Genomic DNA, 17,394 nt, shown 5'->3' on the forward strand with positions numbered 1-17,394 from the left:
ACCTGCTGGTAGGCGAGCACAACCCATCAGTCCAATCCTGGTCCGGTCCGGAGGGACTAAAGGAAAGCAAATTAGCAGGTAAGATCTAATTTCTCCTTGCCCAAAGTCACAAGGAGCTACAGTGAGAAAAATAAATACTGTACAGTTTCGATTATCCACCTACCTGTTGTCAGATAACTGAAAAGTCGGATAATAAGGAAAACACTACAGAAACCTCTCAATGCATAAACAAAGGCACAGCGTTCCTGATTTTCAAAAATTGTTCTAAAACAGATTTTTCATAGAAGTAAATGCAATCACATCACCGGGGGTCTGTCGGATTACCGAAGGTCAGATAATCAAGACTGTACTGTAAATAACGTACCATTAATCACGATTACAAATTTTAACCGAAATGCACCCCTAAAAAAATGAAAGAATAAAAAGGAATGAAAAGATAAGAAATACAAATTGAAAAATTACAAATTAAAGCATCTAAAACTGCTTTACAGTTTTCACAGCCTACTTCGGAAAAGCAAGCCTATTTTGGTTGTTGCTTCACTTCACCTTGTGTACATATAAGTAGTACTGATGTATAGCTTGTGGAGGAGTGGCCTAGTGGTTAGGGTGTTGGACTTTGGTCCTGAGGAACTGAGTTCAATTCCCACTTGAGGCACAGGCAGCTCCTTATGACTCTAGGCAAGTCACTTAACCCTCCATTGCCCCATGTAAGCCGCATTGAGCCTGCCATGAGTGGGAAAGCGCGGGGTACAAATGTAACAAAAAAAATAAATTCAGTACTGATAGCTTGTGCTCTGCATGAGGGTATGGACCTAGGGTGTATTTATGTATCTGAAATTCTTTTCCTCCCCGATCCCTAAATCTAACGAGCAATTCTTAGTTTATTTGTTTTTTTTCTACTGTCCCCTCCCCCAGCTGCTACTGAACTGACCGGGAGCACAAACCTTATCACACACTATAACCTGGAGCATGCCTTCAACAAATTCTGTGGAAAGAAGGTGAAAGAGAAACTCAGCAACTTCCTCCCAGATTTACCAGGTGAGATTGAGCTGATGTCGGCATTGAAAATGATTGTCTAAGTAAGCCCCTACACTGGGGAGGGCTTCAGCTGGCCAAGTACTTATCTGCCTCTGATGCGGTGTTGGGGGGGGGGGGTGCATTTTATCACAGCCCTAAGTCTTGCTAAAAAAAAATCAGGGTATACGTTCACACACACAAATACATATACAAACTCTCTTTAAGGCATGGAGATTGTTTTTCTAAAGTTATTATGTGAAATATATTTAGTATTTTCCAGATCACGTAAGTGTTTAATAAACACTGGAATTGATTGGTCCTTTAATTTGGTAAAACCCTTCTTTCTCCGAGGACAAGCAGGCTGCTTGTTCTCACTGATGGGTTGACGTCCTCGGCAGCCCCCTCCATCGGAAAGTTTACTAGCAAAGGCCTTTGCTAGTCCTCGCGCGCCCATGCGCACCGCGCATGCGCGGCCGTCTTCCCGCCCGAAACCGGCTCGAGCCGGCCAGTCTTCTTTCGTCCGCACTCGGTACGGTCGTGTTACGCCGTTCGTGCCCCAGAGAGTCGACCTCGCGCGTCCTTTTCGACGTGTTTTTGTCCTTTTTTTACCTTGCAAAAGTTCAGGAAGCGCTCCGGTAGTATTCCGGAAGACCCTTTCGGGTTTTCTGCCCTTCCCGTATTTCCAGTTTTTGCCCCGTAAGTTTTCTTTCGTTGTCGGGGTAGGCCTCTTTTGGCCTCGGTCGAGATTTTTCTCCCTCTAAATTTTGGTGCTTCAATTTTCGCCATTTCGGCTTTTGATTTCGCCGGCGTGATTTTTCCGCCCATGACATCGAAGCCTTCCAGCGGCTTCAAGAAGTGCACCCAGTGCGCCCGGGTAATCTCGCTCACTGATAGGCACTCTGCGTGTCTTCAGTGTCTAGGGGCCCAGCACCGCCCTCAGAACTGCAGTCTGTGTTCCCTGTTACAAAGGCGGACTCAGGTAGCGAGATTAGCCCAGTGGAACGTTTTGTTCTCGGGCTCTTCGTCGGCATCGGCACCGGAGGCATCGAGTGCATCGACGTCGTCAGCGTCCGGACCATCTTCCTTGGCTGCCGTTCCATCGACTGCATCGAGGCATCGGACCTCTGCATCGGCGCCGAGGCATCGGGCGACTGTATCGACGTCGGTGGTACCGAGACTTCGTCTGCTGATGTCGTCGGACGGAGGTGCATCGTCAGGAGTGCAGGTGAGGGCTGTCCATTCCCCTGCTGGTGGCGGTGAGCCTTCGGGTGGGTCTCCTCCTACCCTGAGGGCTCCTGCGGTACAGCCCCCCCGGGATCGACCCTCTTCGGTCTCGGCCCCGAGGAAGCGACGGATGGATTCTACGTCCTCCTCGTCGGTGCCGGGGAGCTCCGGTGACATGCTTCGGAAGAAGTCGAAGAAGCATCGACACCGGTCTCCTCCCCGTGTCGGCACCGAGAGCTCTGGGTCGCTGAGGGATTCGGCACCCAGCAGGCATCGGCACCGAGAGGACCGCTCACCCTCTGTTCAGGAGGTGTCGATGCGCTCCACTCTGGACAGCCCAGAACAGCCTCCTCGCCCGGAACAGGTTCTGGCGTCAACGCCTGCATCGACCCCTCAGCCTTTCTCTGCAGCCGCTCTAAACGAGAGCCTCCGGGCCGTTCTCCCAGAGATTCTGGGAGAGCTGTTGCGCCCTACCCCTCCGGTACCGGCGGTGCTTGTGCCTCCGGTACCGTCGAGCGTGGCGCCGGCTGGCCCATCGCCCAGGTTGAGGTCCCCGACGTCGGTACCGCGTGCGGTGCCGACCGCGGCCACCTCCCAGGAAGGCTCCCCGACTACGTCGGCGGAGGGAGCTTCGCCGATGCGGGCGAGGGAGTCTACCTCTCGACGCCCCCACCATGGACGGGGTTCCACCGAGTCGAGCAGGGCGAGGTTGCAGACACAGGTCCGTGAACTTGTCTGACACCGAGGGTGAGGCCTCGTGGGAGGAAGAGGAGGACCCCAGATATTTCTCTGACGAGGAGTCTGAGGGTCTTCCTTCTGATCCCACTCCCTCTCCTGAAAGACAGCTTTCTCCTCCCGAGAGTCTGTCTTTTGCTTCCTTTGTCCGGGAGATGTCTACGGCCATCCCCTTCCCGGTGGTTGTGGAGGACGAGCCCAGGGCTGAAATGTTTGAGCTCCTGGACTATCCTTCTCCACCTAAGGAAGCGTCCACTGTTCCCTTGCACCATGTCCTGAAAAAGACATTGCTTGCGAACTGGACCAAGCCACTAAGTAATCCCCACATTCCCAAGAAGATCGAGTCCCAGTACCGGATCCATGGGGACCCAGAGCTGATGCGCACCCAGTTGCCTCATGACTCTGGAGTTGTGGATTTGGCCCTAAAGAAGGCTAAGAGTTCTAGGGAGCATGCTTCGGCGCCCCCGGGCAAAGACCCTAGAACCTTAGACTCTTTTGGGAGGAAGGCCTACCATTCTTCTATGCTCGTGGCCAAGATCCAGTCTTACCAGCTCTACACGAGCATACACATGCGGAACAATGTGCGGCAGTTGGCGGGCTTGGTTGATGCTCTTCCCCCTGAGCAAGCCAAGCCTTTTCAGGAGGTGGTCAGGCAGCTGAAGGCGTGCAGAAAATTCCTGGCCAGAGGAGTTTATGACACTTTTGATGTTGCGTCCAGGGCCGCTGCTCAAGGTGTGGTGATGCGCAGGCTCTCATGGCTGCGTGCCTCCGACCTGGAGAATAGACTCCAGCAGCGGATTGCGGACTCGCCTTGCCGTGCGGACAACATTTTTGGAGAAAAAGTCGAGCAGGTGGTAGAGTCTCTCCACCAGCGGGACACCGCATTCGACAAGTTCTCCCGCCGGCAGCCTTCAGCCTCTACCTCTACAGGTAGAAGATTTTTCGGGGGAAGGAAGACTGGTCCCTATGCTTCTGGTAAGCGTAGGTACAATCCTCCTTCTCGACAGCCTGCGGCCCAGGCTAAGCCCCAGCGAGCTCGCTCTCGTCAGCAGCGTGCGCCTCAGCAAGGCCCCGCGGCTCCCCAGCAAAAGCAAGGGGCGAGCTTTTGACTGGCTCCAGCAGAGCATAGCCGACATCCAAGTGTCAGTGCCGGGCGACCTGCCAGTCGGGGGGAGGTTGAAAGCTTTTCACCAAAGGTGGCCTCTCATAACCTCCGATCAGTGGGTTCTCCAAATAGTCCGGCAAGGATACACCCTCAATTTGGCCTCAAAACCTCCAAATTGTCCACCGGGAGCTCAGTCTTACAGCTTCCAGCACAAGCAGGTACTTGCAGAGGAACTCTCCGCCCTTCTCAGCGCCAATGCGGTCGAGCCCGTGCCATCCGGGCAAGAAGGGCTGGGATTCTATTCCAGGTACTTCCTTGTGGAAAAGAAAACAGGGGGGATGCGTCCCATCCTAGACCTAAGGGCCCTGAACAAATATCTCGTAAAAGAAAAGTTCAGGATGCTTTCCCTGGGCACCCTTCTCCCCATGATTCAGCAAAACGATTGGCTATGCTCTCTGGACTTGAAGGATGCCTACACACACATCCCGATACTGCCAGCTCACAGACAGTATCTGCGATTTCAGTTGGGCACACGCCACTTCCAGTACTGTGTGCTACCCTTTGGGCTCGCCTCTGCGCCCAGGGTGTTCACAAAGTGCCTAGCTGTGGTAGCAGCGGCACTTCGCAGGCTGGGGGTGCACGTGTTCCCATATCTCGACGATTGGCTGGTGAAGAACACATCCGAGGCAGGAGCCCTGCAGTCCATGCAGATGACTATTCGCCTCCTGGAGCTACTGGGGTTTGTGATAAATTACCCAAAGTCCCATCTTTCCCCAGTGCAGAAACTCGAATTCATAGGAGCCCTGCTGGATTCTCGGACGGCTCGCGCCTATCTCCCAGAGGCGAGAGCCAACAACTTGTTGTCCCTCGTCTCGCGGGTGCGAGCGTCCCAGCAGATCACAGCTCGGCAGATGTTGAGATTGCTGGGCCACATGGCCTCCACAGTTCATGTGACTCCCATGGCCCGCCTTCACATGCGATCTGCTCAATGGACCCTAGCCTCCCAGTGGTATCAGGCCGCTGGGGGACTAGAGGACGTGATCCACCTGTCCACGAGTTTTCTCAAATCCCTGTATTGGTGGACGATTTGCTCCAATTTGACTCTGGGACGTCCCTTCCAAATTCCTCAGCCACAAAAAGTGCTGACCACGGATGCGTCTCTCCTGGGATGGGGAGCTCATGTCGATGGGCTTCACACCCAAGGAAGTTGGTCCCTCCAAGAACGCGATCTACAGATCAATCTTCTGGAGTTGCGAGCGATCTGGAACGCTCTGAAGGCTTTCAGAGATCGGCTGTCCCACCAAATTGTCCAAATTCAGACAGACAACCAGGTTGCCATGTACTATGTCAACAAGCAGGGGGGCACCGGATCTCGCCCCCTGTGTCAGGAAGCCGTCAGCATGTGGCTCTGGGCTCGCCGTCTCGGCATGGTGCTCCAAGCCACATATCTGGCAGGCGTAAACAACAGTCTGGCCGACAGGTTGAGCAGGATTATGCAACCTCACGAGTGGTCGCTCAGTTCCAGGGTAGTGCGACAGATCTTCCAAGCGTGGGGCACCCCCTTGGTGGATCTCTTCGCATCTCGAGCGAACCACAAAGTCCCTCAGTTCTGTTCCAGGCTTCAGCCCTCCGGCAGACTAGCATCGGATGCCTTCCTCCTGGATTGGGGGGAGGGCCTGCTGTATGCTTATCCTCCCATCCCTCTGGTGGGGAAGACTTTGTTGAAACTCAAGCAAGACCGAGGCACCATGATTCTGATTGCTCCTTTTTGGCCGCGTCAGATCTGGTTCCCCCTTCTTCTGGAGTTATCCTCCGAAGAACCGTGGAGATTGGAGTGTTTTCCGACCCTCATCACACAGGACGAGGGGGCGCTTCTGCATCCCAACCTCCAGTCTCTGGCTCTCACGGCCTGGATGTTGAGGGCGTAGACTTTGCCTCTTTGGGTCTGTCAGAGGGTGTCTCCCGCATCTTGCTTGCTTCCAGGAAAGACTCCACTAAGAGAAGTTACTTCTTCCATTGGAGGAGGTTTGCCGTCTGGTGTGACAGCAAGGCCCTAGATCCTCGCTCTTGTCCTACACAGACCCTGCTTGAATACCTTCTGCACTTGTCTGAGTCTGGTCTCAAGACCAACTCTGTAAGGGTTCACCTTAGTGCAATCAGTGCATACCATTACCGTGTGGAAGGTAAGCCGATCTCAGGACAGCCTTTAGTTGTTCGCTTCATGAGAGGTTTGCTTTTGTCAAAGCCCCCTGTCAAGCCTCCTACAGTGTCATGGGATCTCAATGTCGTTCTCACCCAGCTGATGAAACCTCCTTTTGAGCCACTGAATTCCTGCCATCTGAAGTACTTGACCTGGAAGGTCATTTTCTTGGTGGCAGTTACTTCGGCTCGTAGAGTCAGTGAGCTTCAGGCCCTGGTAGCCCAGGCCCCTTACACCAAATTTCATCATAACAGAGTAGTCCTCCGCACTCACCCTAAGTTCTTGCCAAAGGTCGTGTCGGAGTTCCATCTGAACCAGTCAATTGTCTTGCCAACATTTTTTCCCCGTCCTCATTCCTGCCCTGCTGAACGTCAGCTGCACACATTGGACTGCAAGAGAGCATTGGCCTTCTACCTGGAGCGGACACAGCCCCACAGACAGTCCGCCCAATTGTTTGTTTCTTTTGATCCCAATAGGAGGGGAGTGGCTGTAGGGAAACGCACCATATCCAATTGGCTAGCAGATTGCATTTCCTTCACTTACGCCCAGGCGGGGCTGGCTCTTGAGGGTCATGTCACGGCTCATAATGTTAGAGCCATGGCTGCGTCGGTAGCCCACTTGAAGTCAGCCTCCATTGAAGAAATTTGCAAAGCTGCGACGTGGTCATCTGTCCACACATTCACATCTCATTACTGCCTGCAGCAGGACACCCGACGCGATAGTCGGTTCGGGCAGTCAGTTCTTCAGAAGCTGTTTGGGCTTTAGGATCCAACTCCACCCCCCGAGGGCCCTGTTTGTTCTGTTCCAGGCTGCACTCTCAGTTAGTTGGTAAATTTTTTAGGTCAATCTCATTTATATCCTCGCCGTTGCGAGGCCCAATTGACCATGGTTCTTGTTTTGAGTGAGTCTGGGGGCTAGGGATACCCCATCAGTGAGAACAAGCAGCCTGCTTGTCCTCGGAGAAAGCGAATGCTACATACCTGTAGAAGGTATTCTCCGAGGACAGCAGGCTGATTGTTCTCACAAACCCGCCCGCCTCCCCTTTGGAGTTGAGTCTTCCCTTGAAGTGTATTGTCTTGCTACATACTGGACTGGCCGGCTCGAGCCGGTTTCGGGCGGGAAGACGGCCGCGCATGCGCATGGGCGCGCGAGGACTAGCAAAGGCCTTTGCTAGTAAACTTTCCGATGGAGGGGGCTGCCGAGGACGTCAACCCATCAGTGAGAACAATCAGCCTGCTGTCCTCGGAGAATACCTTCTACAGGTATGTAGCATTCGCTTTATATTCCTTAAAAAATTACACTTACTGGAATCCTTGGAAGAGTGACATTTTAAAACTTTATGCTCCTAGTAATGACTCATCTTACGTCTTCACTCAGACCAGGCCTTGACAAATGTTTTTTGGATTTATGAGCCAGCCTAAGAATTTAAGAGCCAGCGACTGAGATGTTTTTCAGTCTGCCTTCTCTCTTTGCCATTTTCTCCACTAAAATGAGGAGGAGAGGATCTGTTCTGAAGTCTATGCCAGCTGTTCTAGGGCTTGATTTACTGAGGCTGCTTTCATCTTCTTTTTCCAAGGGAAAAGTAAGCTTAGTAAATTAGACCCTGAATGCAACTGGTAGAAATACACAGCAAAAACCTCCCTCCCCACCCAGTCTCACTCTTGTTTCTTTCCCCCTTCCCATCACTGCCATCACCCAAACTCTTGTCCCCCTTCTCTGTTGTCACAGTGTGTCTTTCTCTCCCCAGCCTCCTTATGCCCTGTCATCACCCAGTCTCTCTTTTAACTCATTCCTCCCACCAGTCATCTTCCCTTAAAACTACCACCCATGGGTCTATCTCATCAAGGCAGCCAGCCTCTCTCCTCCTCTCCCTCTAGCCCTCAGAACTATCTCTTAGCCTGATGTCTGTGGCTGTCACTGGGTGCAAGGACTTCTCTTTTGCACATTGCAGAGCTATATGAGGCTGAGCCATTTTATTTCTTTGGATTTAGCTCACACCTTTTTCAGCAGTAGCTCAAGGTGAGTTACATTCAGGTACACTGGGTATTTCTTTGTCCCTGGAGGACTCACAATCTAATTTTTTACCTGAGGCAATGGAGGTTTAAGTGACTTGCCCAAGATTACAAGGTGCAGCAGTGGGATTTGAACCTGCCACCGGCTGCAAGAACTCATGCTGGCCTCGCAAGAGACTTGAGACCAAAGTGAGAATTTCTGCACTGTGCAGCTTAGACTTGCACAGAGAAGAGGAAACTTCTGCTTTGGCAATATGACCTTTCAAAATGCTTGAGACAAACTGCTAGTTGGGATTTGTCACACCCTGACTTAGACTCAGTTTCAGTAATACAGTTTGGAGTGTGTTCTGTAACTGTCCAAATATAGCTGCGTAGTTTGTTTAGCCCCTGCCTGGAGTGGAGGAGTAGCCTAGTGGTTAGTGCAGTAGACTTTGATCCTGGGGAACTGAGTTTGATTCTCTCTGCAGCTCCTTGTGACTCTGGGCAAGTCACTTAACCCTCCATTGCCCCTGGTACAAAATAAGTGCCTGAATATATGTAAACCGCTTTGAATGTAGTTGCAAAAACCTCAGAAAGGTGGTATATCAAGTCCCATTTCCCTTTCCCCGCACTTTTCTTTTTAGTCTACTTTCTGCCCTTAATCTTGCTTGTTTCTCTTTTCTTTTTTTTTCCCCCTCAAAAGATGCAGATGCTTCTTGGATCAACTTTATTGTGGTTGGGAGAGGGGAGGCATTTATGTTTCTAACAGTGAATTTTCCTTCTTAGGAATGATTGACATGCCAGGGTCTCATGACAATAGCAGCCTCCGGTCCTTAATTGAGAAACCCCCGATCTGTGGTAGCTCATTCAATCCTCTTACGGGTAACATGCTGACAGGGTTTCGACTGCACGCTGGCCCGGTAAGGAGTGGTGCTTTTCTGTGGTGAAGGAGAGATTTTTCTGTGCATTAAGACCTTTGTTTCCTCTAATGCTTTTGCCCTAGGCTCACCTACAGGTGCTCTGACTCTTGCCATACTGTCTTGGTTAGGCTAGAAAGTTGTAAGGTTTATTTCTGGGGGAACTGTAGTCAACTGCAAAACACAATTTGTACAGAGTTCTATGCAGGCACGGACAGCTCTCCTCCATTTCCCTTCCCCTGCTGGCAAGAGGAGGAGGTGTACAGTGCACATCAGGCCACATTCCCTCCTCTGCCCGTCCTAGGCCCATTTGAACCGTGGGCCACCATACAATAGAATAGTTTAAATGAGCAGTTGGGCCTAAAATGGCACCTCCTTCAGGATCATGGTAAGGAGGAAAGATGGACCAATTTAGGATAACTGTGCTGGGGAATTCCAGAGGGAGGTACAGAGGGTTGCTGGAATGGTACTTTACAGGGGGATGGGGGGGGGGGGAATGCTTAGGGGCGTACCATGTTGGGGGGGGGAAGTTAGCAGAGCAAGTCTGAAGGTGTGCAGTAGGGGTGGGGTGACAGAGAGAAGGTGAGGTATGTGCCTTGGAAGGAAGGAGGAGGTGGGGGAGGGGTTGTGTATCTGGAGCAGGGAAGGAGAGGCCTTGGGAACAGAGAGTATTAGGTCTTGCTGAGAGATAGAGGGATGGGAGGGTGAGGGGACAGAACAATGGTTGGAGTGAGTAAGAGTTGGGGGGGGGGCGATTCAGGCCTACTGAGAAGTCAAGCTTTATGATGGCGAATTTAGGCCAAAAATGTAAACGTCACAAAATATTGAAAATATGGTAAACTAATCAGAATTTTGCAATAGTATATTTTGTAACTTTTTGGCTCAGAATTTCCCCAGGAGTAAAGGTTGCAACATTCTGTATTACAGTAGTTCCCCAGCAGTGCTCACAAATGGAGCCCCTCCTCCCCCCCCCCCCCCCCCCCACTCTAGACTTCCAATGTGACCTATTCTCAGTAATGTAAGTCAGCATAGGTCCTGTGAGGCAGTGAAAATTCCCAGGTCTGCATATTTTCCAGTGTAATAGAGAGCCTACTCGGGGAAACAATGCAAAATATTGGAGTCAGTGAGCACACACTGACTGACCTGATTAATTTGACTATGTGACCGGAGAGCTGGATTGTGGGAGAGCGCTAGACGTGATGTACTTATATTTTAGCAAACTCGTTGATACAGTTCCATATATACGACTTATACATAAACTGAATGTCCTCAGTATAGGCCCTAAAGTGACTGGGTTAGGAACTGGTTGAGTGGAAAGTGATAGAGGGTAGTGGTAAATGGCGTTCACTCTTAGGAAAGGGATGTTACCAGTGGTGTTCCACAAGATTCAGTTTTGGGCCAGTTTGTTTCAACATTTTTGTAAGTGATATTGAGGAAGGGCTGTCTGGTAAGGTTTGCCTCTTTACTGTATGGTAAATTTTGCAGACACCTCTGATTTTGTGGATAACATGAGGAGGGGCCTAGCAAAGCTTGAAGATTTGGTCCACAATTTAGTAGCCAAGATTTTAATGCTAAAAAATGCAGGGTTATGCATTTGGGCTACAAAATCCCAAGGGGGCAGTACAGTATAGGGGGTGAAGTACTTTTGTGCTCAGTTGAGGGGCTGGACTTGGGAGTGATTTGTATATAGGAAAGATGGTGGTGAAAGCTAGAAGGATGCTTGGGTGTATAGAAAGAGGAATGGCCAGCAAGAAAAAGGTGGTGATAATGCCTCTGTATAAGTCTCTGGTGAGACTTATAAAGAGGCATTATCACCTAAAAAGAAACAAAAAAAAATGAGGATGGAGCCAGTCCAGAGGGCAGTTACGGAAATGGTAATAAATCGTGTATAGACAAACTGATCTCGATATGTATACTTTTTTGGGGGGGGGGAGGTGGGAGAGGGGAGATATGATAGATGATTAAATACTTCCGGCATAAATGGCGAGTCTCTTTCAATTGAAAGGAAACTCTGGAATATGGGGGCATAGGATGAAGGTAAAAGGGGACAGACCGAGGAAGAACCTGAGGAAATATTTCTTTACAGAAAGGGTAGTGAATTGGTGGAACAGTAAAGGTGGTGGAGATAAACTGTATCTGAATTCAGGGAAGCTTGGGACCAGTACATAGGATCTATAAGGAAGAGGAAGGAATAGTAGATGGTACCAGTGGGCAGACTGGATAGGCCCCATGGTCTTTATTTGCCCTCATTTTCTGTGTTTGACACTCTTGTCACCACTGCTGCTGCTGCCTCTTTCTAATTCTGTATGTATATATGTGTGTGTGTGTACGTATCAATTACTCTTTCAAAAAATACAAAGACTAGGCGGCACGCAATGAAACTACAAAGTAGTACATTTTAAACAAATCTGAGAAAATATTTCTTCACTTAACGTGTAAGTAAACTCTGGAATTTGTTGCCAGAGAATGTGATAAAAGCAGTTAAACAGCAGGGTTTTAAAAAAGTTTGGATAATTTCCTAAATAAAAGTCCATAGGCCATTATTAAGATGGACTTGGGGAAAATCCACTGCTTATTTCTAGGATAAGCAGCATAAAAAGTATTGTACTTATCTTGCCAGGACTTGTAACCTGGATTGGCCATTGTTGGAAACAGAATGCTGGGCTTCATCGACCTTTGGTCTGTCCCAGTATGGCAATAGGCATTTTCTTCATATTTATTATGATTGGATCCAACTAGTAGATGTTGTCCTTGCAGAATTGATGATTGTATTGAAGCTATATGTACTTTTTAAGATGTATGTCTTGTTTTGTGTATTTTAGATTGTTGATTTTGGTTTTTTTTTTTTTTTTTTTAATTATTTTATGTATTTTAGATTGTGTGTTTTTGTACACTGTCTAGAGTGGAAGTGCAGGCTATAAATATTTTAAATACATTTGATAAGCAGTAATTGCTTTGGTTGGGACACCAGGGACCTGGGCTGTTACTGACTGTATGGTACCAGTTCCAAAGGGGAATAGCTTTGAATTCACTAAAACCTCCATTCTTGCCTGGGACTACAGAAAAGGCAGATCTGTGCCAAGGACCTGTCCATCCTAGTGAGGACAGCCTATCCTGAAACTCCCCAGGCACTGACTAATTTACAGTGACATTTGTGTACAGGAAGGATTCTTAACCCACTCCTCAGGACACATCTAGCTAGTCAGGTTTTCAGGATATCCATAATGAATATCCATTATAATACTCCACCTCCTGAGCTCACTCTCTATATCGAGGTTACTCAATATATTACTATTTTGCCACAAAGTAACCACTCTATTATTTAATATTGCTTATAAAATATTTATTTTTAAGTTCTTACAAGCCTTTGGCTCATCTTTATTATAAATCAGTTATTACTATGAATATCTAAACCTATTTTCTTCTATTTCTACATGCACTCAAACCCCTGATGATGCCTTCCGGTGAAACGCTACGGGGTTTGGCGGTGTTGAAAAAATGGGTGCAAAGCTGTGATTTAATCCATAAGCGGTGATCCAATTCAGCGTTTATGAAGTAGGAACTTTAAAGGTTTGAATTGAAGTCTACACGAGACCTGAATGAGACGAGTTAGACATTCCAGCATTATATATTTGGATTACAGGCATGAACATAATGGAAGAATAATTAAACTGAACTGCTATTTAACCAGCGTATAGAGATTCAAGATACAACTGAAGAGCAGACGGATCAGAGAATTTAAAGAGTGTACTGGAGTTAGGATTGATAAAAGGACTTATCCATTGAACCAGTTATTTCATGCCTTATGTTAAATCTTATTCATGGACTTGTGTTTATGTATTTGGTTAAATTTAGTGGATTAAGGGATGAATGGATGATTGAGTGCATGTGGAAATAGAAGAAAATAGGTTTAGATATTCATGGTAATAACTGATTTATAATAAAGATGAGCCAAAGGCTTGTAAGAACTTGAAAATAAATATTTTATAAGCAATATTAAATAATAGAGTGGTTACTTTGTGGCAAAATAATGAATATCCATGAGAGATATTTGCATATAATGGTGGCAGAACATGCAGATCTATCTCATGCATATTCAGTGTAGAGATTCCAAAAACATGACTGAATGTATGTGTCATTAGGACTGGACTGAAAACCCCTGGTGTAGAGTGACATTTAAATGAATCTTATTTTTATTTTGTGACTGCACAATTTTATCTATCTTTATTTTGCTGTATCACGCTCACTGACCAGTAGCTGAAATTCTAGGAATTGTGTGACTACTGAATGTTGTGAGGGTCTCACAATTTATAGAAGCAGAAAATAGCTTATACAGGGATGGAGGCTACTTGCCTGGAGATGAACAGGAATGTGGTTGCCAGTGTAGGGTCCCAAGCAGGATGCTCAAAGCATTCACAGGGTTAACCTTATGTAGGTAATGGAATTAGTGCAAAGGTATTGCATGATACCTGCCAACCAGGTTATAGACACACAGTGGTGCGATTATTTTATAGTATGCTGCTTAACAGCAGTGAGAGATCTATCTCAATAATGACATCTCATATTTCCCCTGTCTTCTAAGGCATTGGAGAGCCTCATAAATTAGAGCCTCTATGAGAAATAGGGCTGAAGGAGAGGGCTTAGTTCAAACGCATGTTTGAATTCTGTTACCGTGGAGAGGAAAACGGTAACGGAATTCAAATATGCGTGGGATAAACATAAAGGAATCCTGTTCCGAGGGAATGGATCCTCAGAAGCTTAGCTGAGATTAGGTGGCAGAGCCAGTGGTGGGAGGCGGGGCTGGTGGTTGGGAGGCGAGGATATTGCTGGGCAGACTTATATGGTTTGTGCCAGAGCCGGTGGTTGGGAGGCAGGGATAGTGCTGGGCAGACTTATATGGTCTGTGCCCTGAAAATGACAGATACAAATCAAGGTAAGGTATACACAAAAAGTAGCACATATGACTTTATCTTGTTGGGCAGACTGGATGGACCATGCAGGTCTTTTTCTGCCGTCATCTACTACGTTACTATGTAAACGTAGTTTTATACTTGATCAGATGGATTGTGAAGTGCAGTTGTAAGCAGATAAAACTAAGCTTCTTTTTGTTTCTTAAGCTACCAGAGCAGTGTCGCCTGATGCACATCCAGCCCCCCAAGAAAAAGAATAAACACAAACACAAGCAGAGTCGCACCCAAGACCCTTTGCCCCCAGGTAAGGGATGCATAATTCTCTCCCAAGAGCAGACAAGTAGAAAGGATGAGCTTCTGGTGACACATGTTTTAGAGGAGTTTCCATCATAACTTTTTGAATTGATTCTGTTTTACAGAGACACCATCAGACTCTGATCACAAGAAAAAGAAGAAGAAAAAAGAGGAAGATCCCGAACGGAAGAAAAAGAAGAAAGAGAAGAAGAAAAAGAAGGTATAAAACCAAGTCACTTAAACTCCAAACTCTACTCCAGTCTAGTCAGCCCAGTAATTCAGTGTCGTGGGGCAGGGGCCACTTTCGAGGCCTGGGAGGAGTCTTGAGTCTATAACCCAACTGAAAGGGAATTATAAGCAGGGGGTTGGAATCCTTGGGATAGTGGCTAATGAAGGTTTATGATATCAGATCTCAGCTCTGGTTTTGAGTCAAGTACAAAAGCACAGGTAAAAACAGATGGAGCAAAACAGCTTTAGGGATATTGATAAATGTCTGCTGTGCTGTTGTGACAGCTTTTGCTTCTGCCACTTGTTTCTCTCACAGAACCGTCACAGCCCAGATCATCCTGCTTTGGGCAGCTCTCAGGCCAGCAGCAGCAGCAGCCTTCGGTAGAGCCCACCATGCAGGAGCAGAAGGCTGAGCACAAACCAGCACCTGATGAAGAGCAGCAAAGCACTACTGTCACTGAGAAGAGACTCATGGAACTATATATAGAAATAGTGAGGTTTTCTCACTGCAGTAGTGTTTGGGATAAAGCAAGCAGTGGAACATGAGCTAGTGTCCATCCCTTCCCCCCTCCATGCTTGGAGAGACCTAACAGGAGCCATTTCAGGTGAAAGTGAAGGTTTGATTCACTACTAGGTGGACAGATGAATATTTTTTACTGTATATATTTTAAATTAAAAATAATTAGCCTTTGAAAACTCCTTGCTCAAAAGACCTATTTTCTGGCACACGGGTGTTAAAAAATATATATATCACTGTCTACACATTATCCACTGAAAAATATTAATTTAAAAAAAATGAAAGTGACTATATAATAGTTAGGCTTCCTTAGTGTTTTTCAAGAATCTTCCAAGTCTTTCATTTGTTAAGAAACAAATTTAAACTTTTTTTTTTTTTACATTTGCCTACCAATATGCTTCATGCAATTATTTCCAACACCTCTCTGCATGTGTGTTTAACTTAAGACATAAGGAAGGGATTTGTGGTAGCTACAGAGGAGCAATTTGAAGGGTAGTTTTTGGGAATTCAGCCAACTGTAGGATGGTGCAGTTTGGGGATGGCAAGCTCACTGCAGAGGGTAGACTTTGGAGAAGGTTGTATAGTTATTTTGGGGAACAGTAACAAACAGGGAATGCCTCCTTTCAAAGTGCCTCTCCCCTAACTGCAATATTTCAGTAGCTGTAGCACAGAAACTAACTTACAGTGAAACTAATTTTCTCCTAAAATGTACTGGACATTTTTTTTTTTTGGGGGGGGGGGGGGGGGGGGGGAGAAGCTTATTTCTGTGGAAACCCTGCTCTCATCTGGTCCATTTTTGAGAAGACATTCGGTTTTTCCCCGTGCTAAGTTTCATTGCATTCTCTTAAAGTTTTGGAGAGTTATTTAACCCCACAGACACACATTTCATGCCCCTTTAATATGATGCTTTCAAAACTTTTGTTGGGTTGCAGCTTAGACACTGCACAACTCCATTGAAGAGTTTAAAAAAAATGGTACTTATCCAAAACACCCTTCTTAGCAGCTGGTGCCTCTTGATTCCAAAAATGGCCAACTGCTACAAAAGTAAGTATATATCATAAATGACAGATGTAACAAAAGTACTCTAACAACCAGAGGAGAATACAAACTCAAAAGAAAATTTTCCAACCTGATAAGAGGAGTTTGCTACATATATAAAGTTAGTTTGAAGGTGTCCCTTTAAATTTATGGAAAAAAATTCCAACCTATATAAAGCACCATCTTTGGTATCCATACGACTGAGGCTCAGTTTTCAGCATTGTTTTTCAATACAAGATGGATTTGAAGCGCCCTTCCTGAAGCAGTCACGAGGTTGGCGAAACAAGGCGCTCTTGTTGGAGGGTTGGCGTTTTTTCGTCGGTTGAAGATTTTTTGAAAGGCTCCAGAGTCCTTGGGGGGGGGGGGGGGGGATTTTTGATTGTTAATATTTCCAGCTAAGGTTGCAGCAAAGGAGATTGTGGGAGCTGCCCTGCTTGGATTAAGTTAAGTAACTTTTAAGCTTTTGTATTGGGTAGGCTTGCTGTATTGGGGTACTTCATGTTCTAGTAGGCTAGAGTGGGTATGTAAGCTTTTGCCTTTAGAATTTTTTTGTTTCCCTTGCAGTTTTTTAGGGTTACTCTGTTCCTCCCTGGGGGGCTTTCCTTAGGTAGTCTTCTTATGGGCTGGGGTCAGGCTGGGTTAGTTTGGGTTTGGTGTTTGTTTAATTGCTGTTTACAAGAGGGAAAGAGAGTTTTTCATCCCATTCGTTTTTCTCATGTAATTTGAGTTTTTGCGTCTGGTTTTTTTTTCTCTTTTTCCTTCTTGGAAGGGAACCTATGATATTAACCTCCTGATTACACAAGGTGTTGTTAAATACTTTTGTATTGTCCCTTGCGAGGAGGTTTGAGGTTCCATTTGATATAAATGCTTTATATAGATTGGAATTTTTTTTCCATAAATTTAAAGGGACACGTTCAAACTAACTTCATATATGTAGCAAACTCCTCTTATCAGGTTGGAAGATGTAACAAAAGGACATGTGATATCCGCTCAACGTTTCATGGTGGAAGCTATACAAAGGAAAATGAAATTACTTATAGCAAATATTTGGCAAGGACATCAGGATAAATACCTTACATGTGAAGTGACATCATTGGATTGAGCCCACACAGGAATGCTCTCCAGCTTGTTTAGAACAACTTTTTAGGAAGTGTGCGTGCATCCATATTCCTGCCTGCCACTACTGTCCTGCACCTAACCAACTGAATTTTTAAGCTG

General features: G+C 46.8%; 1 protein-coding gene across 1 annotated transcript in view; it reads left to right on the forward strand.

Annotated features, from left to right (window-relative positions):
• The window catches only part of MED19 (mediator complex subunit 19), a 37,158-nt gene extending 21,791 nt beyond the window's left edge, over window positions 1–15,367 (forward strand). Inside the window, exons 2-6 of the mRNA XM_030186162.1 lie at window positions 916–1,038; window positions 9,059–9,192; window positions 14,307–14,403; window positions 14,519–14,613; window positions 14,938–15,367. Of these exons, the coding sequence (XP_030042022.1) occupies window positions 916–1,038; window positions 9,059–9,192; window positions 14,307–14,403; window positions 14,519–14,613; window positions 14,938–15,006 (518 nt within the window). The 3' untranslated portion in view covers window positions 15,007–15,367. The remainder of the gene's footprint in view (window positions 1–915; window positions 1,039–9,058; window positions 9,193–14,306; window positions 14,404–14,518; window positions 14,614–14,937) is intronic.
• Window positions 15,368–17,394: the final 2,027 nt, after the last annotated feature.

This window comes from Microcaecilia unicolor, chromosome 1 (genome assembly GCF_901765095.1).
Source record: "Microcaecilia unicolor chromosome 1, aMicUni1.1, whole genome shotgun sequence".
In the NCBI taxonomy this organism is placed as follows: Eukaryota; Metazoa; Chordata; class Amphibia; order Gymnophiona; family Siphonopidae; genus Microcaecilia; species Microcaecilia unicolor.